Genomic DNA, 16,920 nt, shown 5'->3' with positions numbered 1-16,920 from the left:
GCACGGCAACATTGGAAGAGTGACTTTGTAGTTTAGTGTGACGCTGGTATTAGTGATGGGTGATGCCTGATCGCGATTGCTGGGATAGTGAAGAGGAAGCAGGAGCGCTAGCGTCTCACCTGACACCGCGACATCGCGCATAGACTCGGCGCACTTCAGCCTAGAGTCGTGAACACAGCCAACGCCACACGAGACCATTGCGCGCGCAGTCTCACCGCGAGCACAACAATGCGCATCCCACCCGCCGTTCCTCTACACACCTTGTAGCCCTCTCGTACCGACGCCTTCACAATGTGGTTCCTGGAGCACGAGAGCCTCTTCGGAGGCAAGCGCGTCTGGCTCCGCCCCGGATCACAGCAACTGTTCGGTCGCACCAAGTCAGACGACAAAGATGGCCCACAAGGAAAAAATTGGAAGATTGAAAACAAGGCGGTCTCGCGCAAGCATGTTATGCTGAAGGTGTATGACGCAGCACCAGAAGACGGCACAAAGCTTCACAAGAGGTCTCAGATCGAGGTGACCGATCTGAGTTGCAGGCAGGGAGTCACAATCGACGAGAAAACTACATTGAAGAGCCAGAAGGCCTCCGATGGGTCGATAGAATACAGCCGCGAGACCCTGAAAGGCACCGAACATACCATCAGATTGGCTGCCAGCTATGCGCCATTCAAGATCGTCTGGCGCCCAGTCGTCTTTACATATGCTTCGAAGGAATCAAAAGAGAACAAAGCCCGCAGCGCGCAGCTACACACCCTAGACATCAAGACTACAACCGACTTCGTATTCGACAAGACCACCCACGTCGTATCAGCGAAACGGAACCTTCCCAAAGTCCTCTCGGGTCTGACTTCAGCCAAACACATCGTCACTACAGAGTTCCTTGATAAAGTCCTCATTGTGGCTGCTCCATCGGTCGACGAAGAAAACAATTACCTGCCTTCGAAGCTAGAAGAGGATTTTGATGCATGGTGGCCAGCGGAGAAGGAATACATACCAGGAATTGACAAAGAGCCGGTTCATCAGCCACATGAGATGTTGCTACCTGATCCCTCGCGGTCAGATGTCTTCTCTGGGCTGACTTTTGTGTTTCTGAGCGAAAGCCAACACAGTAGTTTGCTGGATCCCGTCACCGGTGGAGGCGGTAAGGCATTACTATACAATCTACAACTTGGCGAGACAACGGTAGACGAGTATGTCGATCACGTCCACAATGTGGCAGGAAAGAAGCGACGTGGCAAACCTGGCGACAAGCTTCCCGTCATAACGGTGCGCTTAAACGTACTAGCAGAGGACGAATGGCTCAAGAGCTTTCGGATCGGCGTTGATCAGGCACTTGGGCAGCGCTCGATCGAACAGAAGGAGTTTCTCGACACGATTCTCACAGGGGACCGTGCCTCAATACAAAGCCCGCCCGCAGAAGTGATTGCTACTGCACCACCAGAGGTCACAAGCAGTCGCCGCTCTATGCGTCAACCAACACCAATGTCTGAATCTAGGGCACCGTCGCAGGCCCCCGAGGAGAACGAACCTCCTGCGGAAGAGCCCGCAAAGATCAACCCACGAAAGCGCATCCACCGGCCAAAGACAAGCCGCTTCACGGGCTTTGATGATGACGAACCCATCCCGAAGAAGAAACTGAAGGTCGAAAATCCTCCAGTGGAAGACGTCCAGCAGTCTGTACCACTACGAGGACCATCGATGACAGCTTCGCAAGCACGCAATACATCAGGTACACCAAGTCAAGCTTCTCCGCCATCAAACACCCGAAAGACGATCGAGAAAGAAGAGCAGATGGATACCCTGTTCCCGACGGCCGCCAAAATGAGGGCACAAAGAGCAGCTACGCGTGCGCCATCGGCTTCTGTCGAGCCCGAAGAAGGGGGCCCGGTGAAAAGAGCATCCACTATAGCAGCTGCTCGGGAGCGACTCAACTTGGCAAAAGACAAGTCCGAAAAGGAAATCAATATCCGCGAGCATACTCGTAAGCGCATCAAAGAAGAAGAGGAGCGTCGCAAGGCAGACGAGGAGAGCTTGCGAGAAGCGCTTGAAGGTATCGACATCACTGAGCTGAAGAACCTGGCCCAAATAGAAGAGATGGACGTTCTACCTCGGCAGAACAGAGGCCCTTCGCGCAATCAAAGTCAAACCAATAACGAGCGCTGGAACGCTGAGTGGAACGGTCGCAAGAACTTTAAGAGGTTCCGTCGCCGTGGTGCCGAACAGGGCGTCCAAGCCCACAAAGTCATCGTCACGCTTGAAGAAGCACCAGCCAAGAAGGGCTTCGGCCTCACTGACGCCTTCTTTCTCGAAGACCCTGAGCCCTCTTTCCGTTCACGCGATAGCCGGCGCGGTCGCAACGCAGCAGCGGACGATTCGTCAGAGCCAGAAGTCGGTGGCTTCACTCGTCGGAAACGGACTACGCAGTCTCAGGCGCAGCAAGAAGTCATTAATGTGGAAGATAGCGGACCGGACGACGAGGAGGTTCCAGAACAACGAACGCAGAAGAGTAGTGGGCGGACGCAGAGGGTTGTAGAGACACAGCTTGAGAGCACGCAGACGCAGAGGGGGAAGAAGAGGGGATCTGACGCTGCGAGCGGGCAGCCTGCTAGTAAGAAGGGGAGGTTTAGCAGAAAGGACGACGATAGCGATGATGAGGAGACTGGATTCAGGTTCAAACGGAGAACATGAGGGTAAGATCATCGGTCTGTTTTCTCGATTTATACATAAGCGCGTATGATACCCTGCATGGAGTGCGCAGCGATAGCGGAATAGACCTGAGTTCATCGATAGCGAAGAGAGAACATGTTGGAATAATTTTGATTCGTAATCTCATAGACAATGGTTTCGCCCCAACGCCGTCTGCCTGCTAATCGAGAGGGAAACTCGACGCCGTGCTCTTCATCCAACTTCCAAGCCATTCAGGTATCGCCAAGATGTGCCCAACGCACCACGACTCATCTAGCCAGCCCCAGCTGCCAGAGCTTCTAGTCGCCCGCCTCGTGTAGCGTTTCATCTTCCGCACATCCGCAGATCACATATTCGCCGTGACTTCGTCGCTGATTGTGGGTATACAACGCATCTATCGCTTGCGCTCAAAGTAGGAACTGGAACCGAAGAAGGCGACGCTTTGGTCCATGACCGTCTCGCCGACCCAGAGGTAGCTCTCGAACCATTTCTGGGCGCTGGGGTTTTCGCCGAAAGTATCTGGCTTCACACTGGGTCTGGGTTTAGCTTTAGCTCCGATCTTGTAGTTTTGCGCGGCGACGAAACGGGGGGTTGTGGAGGAGAGGTGGGTTGGGTGGCGCTTGAAGGGATGGATGGGGACATACGTGAGGCCAGTTGAGCGGCGGACGCCGGCGAGGAAGGCGGATACTGGGGTAATGTTAGCGATGGATATGGTTGGGGCGAAAGTGAGGGTGCGTACTTAATACCGCATCGAAGGCGTAATGTGCGACTTTGCCGAGCTGTTACTTGTGTGAGTTACGGAGCATGCGACTCGGTGGTCCACAAACGCAGTAGTAGAGTAGTAGACATACGACCATGATGGGCGACGTGGGAGGTGGCGGATGAATGTGAGGCTACGTGAGGCTGCTTGGGGAGAGCGTGGCGACTGGGGTTCAGGAGGTTCGGTGGGTGTGGGTGTTGTTGTTGAGTGCAGGATGCGGGATGCGGTGTAGAGTGGAGGTGTGGCTGGTGCCCTTCCTTAGTCACTTGTCTGCATGTGATTGCGCTGGCACACGACCTCAGCGTTCCCTAGTGTAGAGGGTCTAAAAGCCGATGTGACAGGTGCATCAATTCGATCGAGTTCAGGTGCTACCCATAGATGGGCATGTCCGTCGCGGGACTATCTTTATCGACTACCTATGCGACTGTCCGCGATGTCCTACAGGCTCAGATACGCAGAACGGTCCCCACTAATATGGAACTGGACCGTATTGTCGCATCAATGGGACCTTCCCTTTGACCTCGGGCAAGCATGCGGAGCAGCTGCGGGTGATTTAGGAGCGGACCCTACGACAGGTGCGCCTGCTATATAACAAGGGCCTGCCGCGACGATGTCTTGTTCTTGACCCCATGAAACCTCCAAGACACGACCATCTCCGCGCGGGTAACCCACTGAAAAATCCATTACACGCCAGCAGCCGGCCGCGCACCAGCACAACCGCCCACTAGCCGGATACGCCCAGAGCGAGGGCGCCGAGATTTTTCAATCGCTTTGCAAATGCGCGTCGGATGGCTGGCTTATCTGGGCGGGATGTTCAAGGGCAATGAGGCGACAACGTGGGCGGAGTGGAAGAAGCAAATGGGCGTCACGACAGTCAACCATGGGACGTGTTCAGCAGGCAGTCGGCCCAGGGTTCGGCGCATAACGAAAGACTCTTATTCAACCAAACCGTCTCCAGACCATTTTCTGACTGCAATCTGTTTCCAATTCTCATATCCAAACCGCCGCAGGGTGCAGCAGCCCCACGTACTAAGCAGCATACTAGCGCGCTACTAACTGCCCCTCCAAAACACGCTCAACAGCCAACAAAACTTCTAGCCCGTCGCAGCACAAGATAAACCCGTCGACCGCCGTTTTCCAGAGAGCAGCCTGTTCTTCTCTCTTCCTCTCATCCCCCAGCCGTCGCGCATTCAATTGGAGTCCCTCACACAGACTCTCTACCCGGCCCCGCACTCCGCGACAGCGACTCAGTCTTCCCCCTTCACAGCCCTCTCTCTGAACACTATCAGCAGAAATGGCGAACGCGTACGTATAGATTATTCTCTTACAACAGAACGCCAGCAGTTCTTCATAGAAACCCTAGCAGTTGAGCTCACATCTTCACGCGTTACAAGTTGCTTCTACATAGAAGCATCCAACTCCAACACCTACTGACAGCAATACAGTCTAGACCACCTCAACTCCGGCAGGACCAGGATTGAGTGGCTCAGCCAGCTCAACACTGAGTACACACCTGCCAAGGAGTACCGAAGAACCTCCATCATCTGCACCATCGGTCCCAAGACAAACTCCGCCGAGAAGATCAACTCCCTCCGCAAAGTTGGTCTCAATGTCGTTCGCATGAACTTCTCCCACGGCTCCTACGAGTACCACCAGTCCGTCATCGACCATGCGCGCGAGGCGGAGAGGACACAGCCCGGCCGGCCTCTGGCTATTGCCCTTGACACCAAGGGCCCAGAGATCCGAACTGGTAACACTGTGGGCGATGCCGACATTCCCATCAAGGCTGGCTCCATCATAAACATCACCACCGACGACCAATATGCCACGGCATGCGACGACAAGAACATGTACGTCGACTACAAGAACATCACCAAGGTCATCGCACCTGGTCGCATAATCTACGTCGATGACGGTGTCCTCTCATTTGAGGTCCTCGAGATCACAGACGACCAGACACTCAAGTGCAAGTGTGTCAACAACGGCAAGATCTCGTCGAGGAAGGGTGTCAACCTGCCCAAGACCGACATTGACCTTCCCCCACTATCCGAGAAGGACAAGGCCGATCTCAAGTTCGGTGTCAAGAACAAGGTCGACATGGTCTTCGCCTCATTCATCCGCCGCGGCAGCGACATCACTGCCATTCGTGAGGTGCTCGGCGAGGAGGGCAAGGACATCCAGATCATTGCCAAGGTCGAGAACCAGCAAGGTGTGAACAACTTTGACGAGATCCTGAGGGAGACCGACGGTGTCATGGTCGCTCGTGGTGACCTTGGTATCGAGATCCCGCCCAGCCAGGTCTTCATCGCCCAGAAGATGATGATCACCAAGTGCAACATTGCCGGAAAGCCTGTCATCTGCGCAACCCAGATGCTCGAGTCCATGACCTACAACCCGCGCCCAACCCGCGCTGAAGTTAGCGATGTCGGTAACGCTGTTCTCGACGGTGCCGACTGTGTCATGTTGTCTGGAGAGACCGCCAAGGGTGACTACCCCGTCGAGGCCGTCACCATGATGCACGAGACCTGCCTGCTCGCCGAGGTCGCTATCCCATACGTCAACGCGTTCGATGAGCTGAGGAAGCTGGCACCCGTCCCATGCCCTACTACCGAGACTTGTGCAATGGCTGCCGTCAGTGCCAGTCTCGAGCAGAACGCTGGCGCCATCTTGGTTCTGACCACGAGGTGAGTCTCCTAGCATGTTGTACATTTGTGATTCTAACGTGCATTAGTGGTACCACCGCCCGCCTCGTCTCCAAGTACCGCCCCGTCTGCCCTATCATCATGGTTACCCGCAATGAGATGGCTGCTAGGGTAAGTTTTGCTTTTTCCAGTGCACAGGGATTCCCTTGGCTAACTTGAGTAGTATTCACACCTGTACCGCGGCGTTTACCCATTCTACTTCCCCGAGAAGAAGCCCGACTTCAAGACGGAGCCATGGCAGGAGGATGTTGACCGCCGTTTGAAGTGGGGAATCATGAACGCCATCAAGCTCGGTGTTCTCAGCAAGGGAGATCCAGTTATTTGCGTACAGGGCTGGAGGGGAGGAATGGGACACACCAACACACTCCGCATTGTCCCCGCGCAGGAAGACCTTGGCCTTGACCAAGACGCGTGAAGGTAGCGTCGGAGCGGACGTTTGGTTGTTTAGATAGAAGGTGTGGAGTGCGCTGCAGGAGGCGCATATACATGACTCGTTTGCGCAAATGACGGTCTGGCGCATAGGGACACAAGATTTGGTGTAAACACTAGCGGATCAAGCAAACTCTTTAATGATTACCTCTTCGCACAAGTTCCAGGTGATGGTCGCATGCTAGACAGGCAGTAGCTACCTAGGTACCTGAGGCGGCACAACGTTGGAACAAAGGAGCCCAGAGTGGAATCGTCCGTGCGCCCAGCAACACTAGGCATCTGTACACGATGGTGAGTCCGACGCACAACCCTACCACAACCCACGATGGACATATCTGCGCTAGTAAATCACGATGGGGAAGCATCGGTGCTACCGCGCCGTTCACTCTCCCACCCCCATTCCCTTCCCGCATCCTCCCCTGTCACTCCCGCCGCAAAGATACCGACGCCTAAACCCAGCCAGCAGCAGATGTCGCTGAAACGGAAGCGCCATGACCCCAAGCCCATATGGGCGTATCGCGAAGGCGAACAGCTTCCACCTGAGCTCAGGCAGCTGCAAGAGCAACAACGCCAACAGTCGCGTCCCCCTCCGCCTGCTGTAGTCCCCCAGGCACACTCACGCGCGCAACCTGCGCTTCCATCTCACCCTCCTCCGCCGCGACCTCAACCGTCTCCGAACGCCGAACGAAACGGACACGCGCACAGCGATGCCGGCGCGCCTCCTCCTCCAGCAGCCACTGCATCTGGACTCTCTCGCTTCGTGCGGCCAATGTTCCACGATGCGCAACTCTACGACGTCGTCGCGCACGAAGTATGCGAATTCATCTGGGCCACAGCCGTTAACAACGAGGCGGTACGAAACGCGATCGCAGATCCAAAGGTGCAACTGGAAGTCGAAGCGCGCTGGGGTCAGATCCTAGAAAAGCAGACCGACCAGCGACTGCGCGGGGTCTGGAACACAGAATGCGTTATCAAGTCTGAAGCCTTGGATGTCAAGTTCGAAAGCACTATGACTGCTCTTCAACACAAGCGCATGAACCACGCCCTCAACGCTCAGGTCCAGCAGTCGAAGATACCCGGTGCTCCGCGCCCGCCGATCGATTACCGACATACCTACGAGACGGACATGTTCTACGAGCTCGACCAGGAAGGCTTCTCCACGTTGAATCCTATAGTTCAGCGTCTCATCAGCGCATCCGGTACCCGGCAGAAGGTCCGCGTAACTCGCGACAAGAACACGGGCGACTTCGTGCGAGCCATGATAAAACATCGGATAGGGAACCTCGAGATCAGCTCTCCTAAGACAGAGTGGGACTATCGCATCGGTATCAACCTCGAAATCGACTTCCCGGGCCCGATTGAAAGCCTCAAGGCCGCGCTAGAGCCAGGAAAGACGCTGGAGAGTATGCAGCGACAAAAAGACCGCATGTCCTATTCATGGCTGGGCGCATACCAAATTGATCTCACGCAGGTCACACAAGGGACTAGCAAGAATCATGAGCTGGAGTTGGAGTTGGATTCTGATCTTCTCATCGCTGAGGCAGACAAGGTGAGGCTCAAGCAGCCTACCGAGTTTGAGGACATAATCAGCGGAATGATGAACAATTTGCGGGTTGCGTCACGCATAATCACGCATGCCGCTTAGAAAAGGGGGAAACCCCCAACACCGTGGAGCCTACATTGATGCTAGATTTCCAATTATGCTCATTTTTGTCCTAATGTAGGCGCCTGGCCTGTTCAGGTTCTGCCTTGTATGAGGTGCTTTGTATTATTATTATCTGATCTTTGCGGCGTTACATATCCAGAGGCACAACGAAGATGGGACCAGCAGCATTATACGGAGTTAGTCTTCAGAATTAAGATACCCAGTTTCACCTACCTCTTATAGAGTATCACTCTCGACACAAACCTAGGAGACTGCATTGCCTTGGGATGTTAACAAACTCATGGTATTATGCTGATGTAGACTTCAGAGTACCTGTCAATTCAGATGAGTTGTTTCATCCCTGTTCGTACCATGCAGACTGTCATCCAAGTGCATGCTCAAAGTGACGTGGAAGTCCGGAGCTTATCGTAGGAGTGATGCGCCGGTAGCGTATTATGTCATGCTCAAAGTGGACCAGGGTCGCCGCTTCCGAAACTCACGAGCTACTGTTTAGACCATCACGTACACGATTCCCCGAACACCACAAGGGCGCCACGCCATCCCCCATCAACCACCCACCCTCCATCTTCCCGTCCCTCTTTCACTGCGACCGTCACCATAGAGTCCGCCGCAGCACCGCCTCAGATTATCCTTTGACCTTAGGCAAGCCGCAGGCGCCACAGCGCAGCTCCACACGCTTCTACCCACTTCCGCAACAACAGCTCCCTCTCTCACCACCAACGCGGACGGCCGTCCCACTACACGAAGCCATACATTGCTCCCGCAAGACACAATACAATGGTTGGCCTCACGTCCGCCGCCGGTGTTGTCGGCTTCCTCTCGGAACCCGACCCGGCCCTGCGCTCGTTCGCCCTCCAGCGGCTGAACGAGGAGATCGACCTGCTGTGGCCAGAGGTCGCGGGGTCTGTCAGTCAAATGTAAGGAACTCAGCTGAGCTATCACGCGCGCTCATCGCCATATCGCCATCAAAACAGCTGCTAACATGGGTGCGTCATAGTGAGGCGCTCTACGAAGACGACTCGTTCCCCGAGCGAGAGCTGGCCGCTCTGGTAGCCGCCAAGGTGTACTACCAGCTGCAAGAGTACAATGAGAGCATGGTCTTCGCCTTGGGCGCAGGCAAGCTCTTCGACATCCACAAGGCAGCCGAGTTCGAGGAGACAATACTGGGTAAGACACCGCGGACAACCGAGTTTCACTTTCAGCTCATGTTTACCTTCATCACGAGCTGAAACAGCGGGTTCATCAGACTTCGAGCACAGTTTGCTAACTTGCTTTTTCCAGCCAAATGCTTAGACACGTACATCGCGCTGTCCGTCATGCACAACCCCCCGACACCGGTCAGCAAGGCGAGCCAGGCCCCTCCTCAACTGAGCACATCCTTCTCCGGAAACGCGGCAGGAGGTGCCAGCACTGCAGCCAGTCTTGCTTCGCCGATAACGCCCTTCTCCCAGTCCGCGTTACCCTCCAAGTCGCTTCTCTCCAGGGAAGACTCGTCGACATTCGACCCTACACTCCCCGGAGGAGGCAATGCCGGTGTACCAGGGGCCCACCCCACCCCGATGGTATTGCAGCGAAACGTGCAGAAGAACCTCCACAGCACTGTACGGCGGATATTCGAGAGCTGCTACGAGAGCGGCAACTACAAGCAGGTCGTTGGAATCGCCATCGAGGCGCGGAATCTCGATGTTCTGCGCGAGTCGATTGTCCGCGCAAGCCAGGACGGAAAGAAGCAGGGCAAGAAGCCTGCGCAGCCCTCCGCACAGAGCGAGGACTTGATGGAATACGTTCTCGACATCTGCATGAACGTGGTACAAGAGCGAGGACTGAGGAACGAGATCCTCCGCCTGATTCTGGATCTCCTCAATGACGACCAGATCCCGAACCCCGATTACTTCTCCATCGCCAAGTGTGTCGTATACCTCAACCAGCACTCGCTGGCTTCGAAGCTCATCCGGCAGCTGATTGAGCGAGGAGACGACAAGTCTCGCGCAGTTGCATACCAGATCTCCTTCGACCTCTACGAGAATGGCACACAAGAGTTCCTCACAAAGATCATGGAAGAGCTGCCGGAAGCTGAGAAGGAAGACGCGCAGAAGCCCTCGGATGCAGGCGAGTCGGACTCTCTGCTCGCAGATGTGGATACTAGCAACTCAAAGGGTGACCAGGCGAGTGAAGATCAGATCAAGGTGTATGACAATGTCCGCTACATTCTCCGCGGAACCAAGAGCATCGAGCTGAACCTCGAGTTCCTGTACAGAAACAACCGCACAGACAAGGCTGTGCTCAACAAGGTCCGCGACAGCTTAGAGGCTAGGAACTCCATCTTCCACTCCAGTGTTACCTTCGCCAACGCCTTCATGAATGCTGGCACTACCAATGACACATTCTTCCGCGAGAACCTGGAATGGCTGGGAAAGGCAGTCAACTGGTCCAAGTTCTCCGCGACCGCTGCTCTGGGTGTCATCCACCGCGGCAACATCACACAAGGGCAGAAGCTTCTTGAGCCTTACCTGCCCAAGGACAGTGTCTCATCGGGCTCTCATTACGAGCAGGGTGGATCACTATACGCACTTGGTCTGATCTACGCGAACCACGGATCCAACGTTCTTGATCTGCTCCTGAAGCAGTTCCAGAACGCATCTGAAGAGGTCATTCAGCATGGTGGTGCGCTCGGTCTTGGCGTTGCTGGCATGGCCACTGGCTCCGAGGAGATCTTCGAGGCCTTCAAGAACGTTCTGTACACAGACTCTGCCATCAACGGTGAGGCCGTCGGTCTCTCCATGGGTCTTGTCATGCTCGGCACTGGCAACATCAAGGCACTCGAAGACATGATCCAGTACGCGCACGACACACAGCACGAGAAGATTGTTCGCGGTCTAGCCATGGGCATGGCACTCATCATGTACGGCCGACAAGAGGCTGCCGACGAGCTCATCAATGGGCTCCTCGACGACCCAGACCCAACCCTGCGATACGGAGGTATCATGACTATCGCTCTTGCGTACTGTGGCACAGGCAGCAACAAGGCCGTCAGAAGGTTACTCCACGTTGCCGTCAGTGACGTCAGCGATGATGTACGAAGAGTAGCAGTCATGAGCTTGGGTTTCATCCTCTTCAGGAAGCCAGGCAGTGTTCCCCGCATGGTTGAGCTTCTCGCCGAGTCATACAACCCGCACGTGCGATACGGAGCCACCATGGCTCTGGGTATTGCTTGCGCGGGAACTGGTCTCCCAGAGGCCGTAGATCTGTTGGAGCCAATGATGAAGGACTCCACCGACTTCGTCCGACAAGGTGCTTTGATTGCGCTGTCCATGATCATGGTACAGCAAAACGAGGCAATGAACCCCAAGGTAGCATCCATCCGTAAGCAGCTCGCGAAGGTGGTGAGCGACCGCCACGAGGATGCTATGGCCAAGTTCGGTGCTGCTCTTGCCCTGGGTATCATTGATGCCGGAGGTAGGAATTGCACAATCGGTCTGCAGACGCCGACCGGCAACCTGAACATGGCGGCCATTGTCGGTATGGCCGTCTTCACCCAGTACTGGTACTGGTTCCCTCTGACTCACTTCCTCTCGTTGAGCTTCACGTCTACCGCCGTCATTGGTCTAGACCAGGAGTTGGAAATCCCGTCGTTCAAGTTCCACAGCAACACTAGGCCAAGCATGTTCGATTACCCGCCAGACGCAGAGGTCAAGGCAGAAGAGGCGCCCGAGAAGATCAAGACCGCAGTCCTATCCACCACCGCTCAAGATAAGCGACGACGGATGGTAAAGGAGCGCCAAAAGCGGAGGGAAAGCATGGATGTGGACCACACTCCTACCACACCCAAGCCTGCGGACGACGATAAGATGGACGTAGACGAGGACCCTAAGAAGGAAGATGGCGAGAAGGCTGACGGTGCCCAAAATGTGGAGGCTTCAAAGAAGAAGGTTGAGAAGGAGAAGGTTGGCTACGAGCTGGAGAACATGTCGCGTGTACTGCCGCCCCAAGTAAAGTACATCAGCTTCCCAAGCGAACGATATGTACCAGTGAAGAAGGTTAGTCATTTGCTCACCACGTCGAAGATCCTTAAGCTAACCCATCACCAGCCAACACTCGGTGTCATCCTTCTCACAGACACCAAGCCTTCAGAACCAAAGACGCTCCTAGAGCTCAAGGTAAAGAAGGCCGTGCCTGCCCCTGCCCCTGGCGCGTCGGGCTCTTCAGGAGATCAAGGACCAGAAGGCATATCAGTAACAACTGCTGCAGCGCCGGTCAGTGATAACATGGTGGATGAGGGCGAGGCCGAGGCTTCCGCTCCGGGTGAGTTTATCTACGAGTCCGACACGAACCCGGACGACGACGAGTAAACGACGTCGTCGGACTTGAGCGTGAGCAGTGTGTTTCTGTACTATCAGCCTATTGGCAGTTGGACGTCGCAGTGGAGGAGGTAGCTTTTGCATTCATCATAGGTTATAGGGAGGCTTGTAGAGCCACCTTTCCCCGTCGCCTTTTAGACTAGGATGCATGTATAATAGCCAGAGGGTTTATCTTTGATATTAATGACTCCAGCGTGCGCAAGTGGTGATGTAATGACAGAGACATGTATTGGCTTCCAGAACCCTGAAGAAGGTATGGCGGATCACACGACACGAAGATCCCTGGTCTTTCAGGAACCGCTGGCATGCTATGTCGGTAGTGGAGGTGGAGCTCAATATGTGTATATTAAGAGGCCGAGTAGTGGCGAGCGGGGCTGGCATTCAGTGACAAGGCTGCAGATGAAAGGTAGCTTGCTAATTGACCACTGCTAGCTGCAAATGCCGTCCTCGTGAGAGTGAACAATTTCTCGGTGCAATTGTCGCGAAGAAGAGCTGAAGGCGGCTCAAGTGTTTTGAGGAGCGGGTCGCACCTCCCCTGCGTTCCCCGGATTGTTCGGTCCGCTAGCTCGGTTTGCGGGTGGAAGGCGGCTGGCCTGTCTTCTAGACTTCATCTTTCGCAAACATCAACATTAGCAACAATGCTTGAACAATAGCATCAAACATGTACCGCAGACTGCCAAACGTCGCTCTCGCCGCCGATACTGCAGCTCAGCCCAGGTCTCACAAGGGCGTGCGATGACGCCTGCATCTGCCCTGTGTCAGAACGCCAGGCAATCGCGAAGCGAAGGGATTGCGGCATGGTACGAATGGGCGGCCTCGGTGGCTTCCTCGATTCTTCCATCGCTTCCGCGAGGTCTCACTCTCTGAAACGGAATACTTCCATTCGGTACAAGGGCTTTTCCACCAACATGCGGGATGCGCCTCCACCAACACCCAGCTGATACACAGTCAGAAAGCTGTCGCATAAGCTACATGTCCTTGAGCAGCATGTGAAATGGCCACCCACAACCTCAAGCCATCTCATCTTACCCTTCAAGCCAGACTCCAATCATTGCTGTCTCCCCAGACTTAAGCGAATCCGCAGGTCTGCAAATACCCGGTCATCATGCGGGACCCCCCTGCACTGTGCCACATGCATGCGAGGCTGCGCTTTAAGGACGGGGATGTATAGCCCACGCTGTTCTTACTGGCGAGGCGAATCTGGATTTCTTGGTCGCGTGGATGGGGACGGAATATATTAGTGTGCCTTGCGTCCGCGCTCGCAGCTCCGCGGTGTTTCTGGCTGTCGAATGCTGATGCGTGGGCCATGCTGTTCGTTACCTTGGGCTTGAGGAAGACTTCATTGTTCAATTCATTTCGACAATAGTATTGTTTTTCCCGTGGCGGGACTTTGTCGACATGGATTACCGCCACAAGAGGGATGTACACACTTCGCATACGGAGCGTAGCAGCTCGACGCAGATTCGCCAGGTGCAGAATGTTGCTTTTGCCGATGCAACGGCCAAGGCTAACGTTCGGCCATGGACGAAGGCTATGTTCAAGGTATGGATAGCGGAAGCGTTCTACAAGGATGGTGTTAACGGTGTAACAGCTGTATCTCTGCCTCTTGATCGCCACACTCAACTCTTGTATCAATGGATACGATGGATCGCTCATGGGGGCTATCAACAGTTACCCTCAGTACCGTTCCTATTTTAACTTCAACGAGACCGAAGGAACTCCTACTACCGGAATCGTCTATGCCATTTACACCATCGGGAATCTAGTCGGATCCTTCGTTGCTGGACCTGCAACAGACTTTAGGGGAAGAAAATGGGGGATGTGTATCGGTACCTCGATCATCATAATCGGCGCCTGCATCCAAGCAACATGCCACAACCTAGGAGGTTTCATGGGCGGTCGCTTCGTCCTCGGTTTTGGCGTTGCTATCACTTCGACCGCTGGTCCCGCTTATGTGTCTGAGATGGCACACCCATCCTACCGCGGCATTTGCACGGGAATCTTCAATACGTTCTGGTACGTTGGCGGTATCCCAGGTACGTTTGTTCCGTATGGGACTAGCAAAATCGACGGATCGCAGTCCTGGCGTTTTCCAATATGGCTTCAGATGATATTCGCTGGTATTGTGTTTGTGAGCTCGCCGTTCCTGCCGGAAACGCCCAGATGGCTCATCGCAAACGACCGACATGAGGAAGCCCTGGATACCATGGCACGCTTTCATGGCGAGGGTAACCGCGATTCGCCTATCGTCAAGCTGGAGTATAAAGAGATGGTCGAAGATATCAGCGTTACTGGATCAGATAAGAGATGGTGGGATTACCGAGAACTCTTCAACTCACGAGAAGCTCGATACAGAACTATGTTAGTAGTATGCATGGCCTTTTTTGGACAGTGGTCAGGGAATGGCCCTGTATCCTACGTAAGTTCTGACTGTACGAAGTGCATGTGAGACACAGACTGACTTCGTACCTCTACCTCTGCAGTACTACCCAACTATACTTCAGGGCGCTGGCATAGCCAACAATCGCACACGCCTGCTCTACAATGGCATGCAGAACGTTGTTTCATTTGCCGGCGCAGTGTTTGGAGCCGTCTACACTGACTCTTGGGGCCGCCGACCCCAACTCCTCGTATCCACCGGCCTACTAGTTGGCATCCTCACCATTGTCTGCGCCCTAGTTGCCACCAATCTCAAAAGGGGACCAGATGGAAAGCCAATCTACGATGCAAATCACACACCGGAAATCGAGAGGATTGGACAGGCAAGAGCAGTGATCGCGTTCTTCTTCATCTTCGGGTTCGTCTATTCGACGGGTTACACGCCGTTGCAACAGCTGTATCCGGTCGAGTGTCTACGATATGAATCTAGAGCCAAAGGGATGGCGTTTTACAACTTCTGGGTGAACATTGCAAACTTCTACAATACCTTTGTTACTGGAATTGCGTTTTCAGGCGCAGGATGGAAGGTATGTGTGATCATCTCGTCAGCACATAAACCCTGCTAACTTTTCCTCGCAGTACTACTTTCTATTCATCTTCTGGGACATATTCGAATTCATCGTTATCTACTTCTTCTTCGTCGAAACACGTCGCCGTACCCTCGAGGAAATCAGCGACATCTTCAACGCAAAACAGCCAGTCAAACACTCTCTGAACAAGACCCGTATCATTGTCCATGGGAACGGAAGGGGTGTAACAGCGATGCTTGACAAAGAGGAGATGGTCATGGAGAGGGATTTTGGCAATGATATGGATGGCGCCGGGGCGAGAGTTATGGCGAGGAGGGAGAGGGATTCAGCCGGGAGTGAAGGCAGGCTTGTGAGTCATGAGTCCGTGAGAGATTCTCTGAGGGACAGGGTTATGGATCCGGGGAGGGGTAGTGGAGAGAGCGAGGGCATGTCCGGTCGGTATGAGATGAGTAGTTGGATGGACAACGGGGCGAAGTATACAACCACTTAGACGACCATGTTTGTAGATATGTTTTCTTCCAATGTACATTTTACAATCCACGGTAGTCTTTGAACAACTAAGTACGCAATCGGGTGAAGAAAGTGAATGCACAAATGTACAGCCCCTAGACGCAGTCAGTATACCTCCTAACAAAGATGGATGTTCACTCACACAAGATACCACATACGGAAAACCCAATCCCGCACCTCCCCATTCAATAGCCCTAACCCACAGCACAGTCATCAACGGCGCGCCAACCAAAGACCCCAGTGTCTTGGTCAGCATAACAATACTAAAATCCTGCGCATCAGAATGTTCCAGTGCGACAAGCGACGACTTGACCAGCGACATGGTGAACACAGGCAGAGCAGAACCCAGGGCGTATATTATAAGTCCTGGACACATCAGCTCACATAATCCACGAATCACGGGAACGCAATAGATAACGTACCAGTAAGCAACATCCAGAACCGACTCGCCACAGCTACAAAAAGCACACCCAGCACCGACACTGCAATACTTACCCTCGCGCCCATCACGTTCAACCTAACATCATCGCCTCTCACAGCTTTTGCTGAAATCGACGTGCGGATAAGTCGGGGAACGACTACGACCAGCAACGTGAGGTTCACGAGTGCTTTGGCTGAGAGGAGGTATCCCGCTTGTGCGAAGGTCCAATTGTAGCGTTTGGAAATGTATTGAACGAGCAGCTTTGTATCGGAACTTGCTAGTGCGGTGAAGAAGAAAGTCACCAAGAGGACTTGGAAATTATATCTCCCGAGCACTAGATCGCGTAGTCGATAGAGGGTCTGAATGATGGTTTGGTAGGTGGTGGGTGGAGGGTTGAAAGCGGTGCTGTAGCGGGTTGGG

At 54.2% G+C, this 16,920-nt stretch overlaps 6 protein-coding genes across 6 annotated transcripts; 5 read left to right on the top strand and 1 right to left on the bottom strand.

The window, feature by feature from the left end:
• Positions 1 to 291: 291 nt before the first annotated feature.
• J4E90_006745 (uncharacterized protein) lies at positions 292 to 2,688 on the top strand (the record flags this gene model as incomplete). The annotated part of the gene is made up of 1 exon (XM_051436289.1): positions 292 to 2,688. The coding sequence occupies one exon, from the start codon at positions 292 to 294 to the stop codon at positions 2,686 to 2,688; it is 2,397 nt and encodes a 798-aa protein (XP_051290083.1).
• Positions 2,689 to 3,079: 391 nt separating this feature from the next.
• On the bottom strand, positions 3,080 to 3,542 carry J4E90_006744 (uncharacterized protein; the record flags this gene model as incomplete). Its single annotated transcript, XM_051436288.1, has 3 exons — positions 3,080 to 3,372; positions 3,425 to 3,464; positions 3,537 to 3,542. 3 exons carry the CDS (start codon positions 3,540 to 3,542, stop codon positions 3,080 to 3,082), a joined length of 339 nt encoding a protein of 112 aa, XP_051290082.1.
• A 1,197-nt stretch (positions 3,543 to 4,739) lies between these two features.
• J4E90_006743 (uncharacterized protein) lies at positions 4,740 to 6,562 on the top strand (the record flags this gene model as incomplete). The annotated part of the gene is made up of 4 exons (XM_051436287.1): positions 4,740 to 4,750; positions 4,891 to 6,129; positions 6,177 to 6,258; positions 6,311 to 6,562. The coding sequence occupies 4 exons, from the start codon at positions 4,740 to 4,742 to the stop codon at positions 6,560 to 6,562; spliced, it is 1,584 nt and encodes a 527-aa protein (XP_051290081.1).
• Positions 6,563 to 6,901: 339 nt separating this feature from the next.
• J4E90_006742 (uncharacterized protein) lies at positions 6,902 to 8,221 on the top strand (the record flags this gene model as incomplete). The annotated part of the gene is made up of 1 exon (XM_051436286.1): positions 6,902 to 8,221. One exon carries the CDS (start codon positions 6,902 to 6,904, stop codon positions 8,219 to 8,221), a length of 1,320 nt encoding a protein of 439 aa, XP_051290080.1.
• Positions 8,222 to 9,019: 798 nt separating this feature from the next.
• J4E90_006741 (uncharacterized protein) lies at positions 9,020 to 12,591 on the top strand (the record flags this gene model as incomplete). Its single annotated transcript, XM_051436285.1, has 4 exons — positions 9,020 to 9,159; positions 9,240 to 9,409; positions 9,524 to 12,279; positions 12,331 to 12,591. 4 exons carry the CDS (start codon positions 9,020 to 9,022, stop codon positions 12,589 to 12,591), a joined length of 3,327 nt encoding a protein of 1,108 aa, XP_051290079.1.
• Positions 12,592 to 13,998: 1,407 nt separating this feature from the next.
• On the top strand, positions 13,999 to 16,059 carry J4E90_006740 (uncharacterized protein; the record flags this gene model as incomplete). The annotated part of the gene is made up of 4 exons (XM_051436284.1): positions 13,999 to 14,142; positions 14,192 to 15,019; positions 15,084 to 15,566; positions 15,619 to 16,059. The coding sequence occupies 4 exons, from the start codon at positions 13,999 to 14,001 to the stop codon at positions 16,057 to 16,059; spliced, it is 1,896 nt and encodes a 631-aa protein (XP_051290078.1).
• Between the last annotated feature and the right edge of the window lie 861 nt (positions 16,060 to 16,920).

The sequence above is a fragment of the Alternaria incomplexa genome (assembly GCF_024043165.1).
Source record: "Alternaria incomplexa strain BMP 0042 chromosome Unknown scaffold_9, whole genome shotgun sequence".
Lineage (NCBI taxonomy): Eukaryota > Fungi > Ascomycota > Dothideomycetes > Pleosporales > Pleosporaceae > Alternaria > Alternaria incomplexa.
The sequence above is the reverse complement of the archived record's forward strand: the minus strand, read 5'-3'. Positions and strand labels throughout refer to the sequence as shown.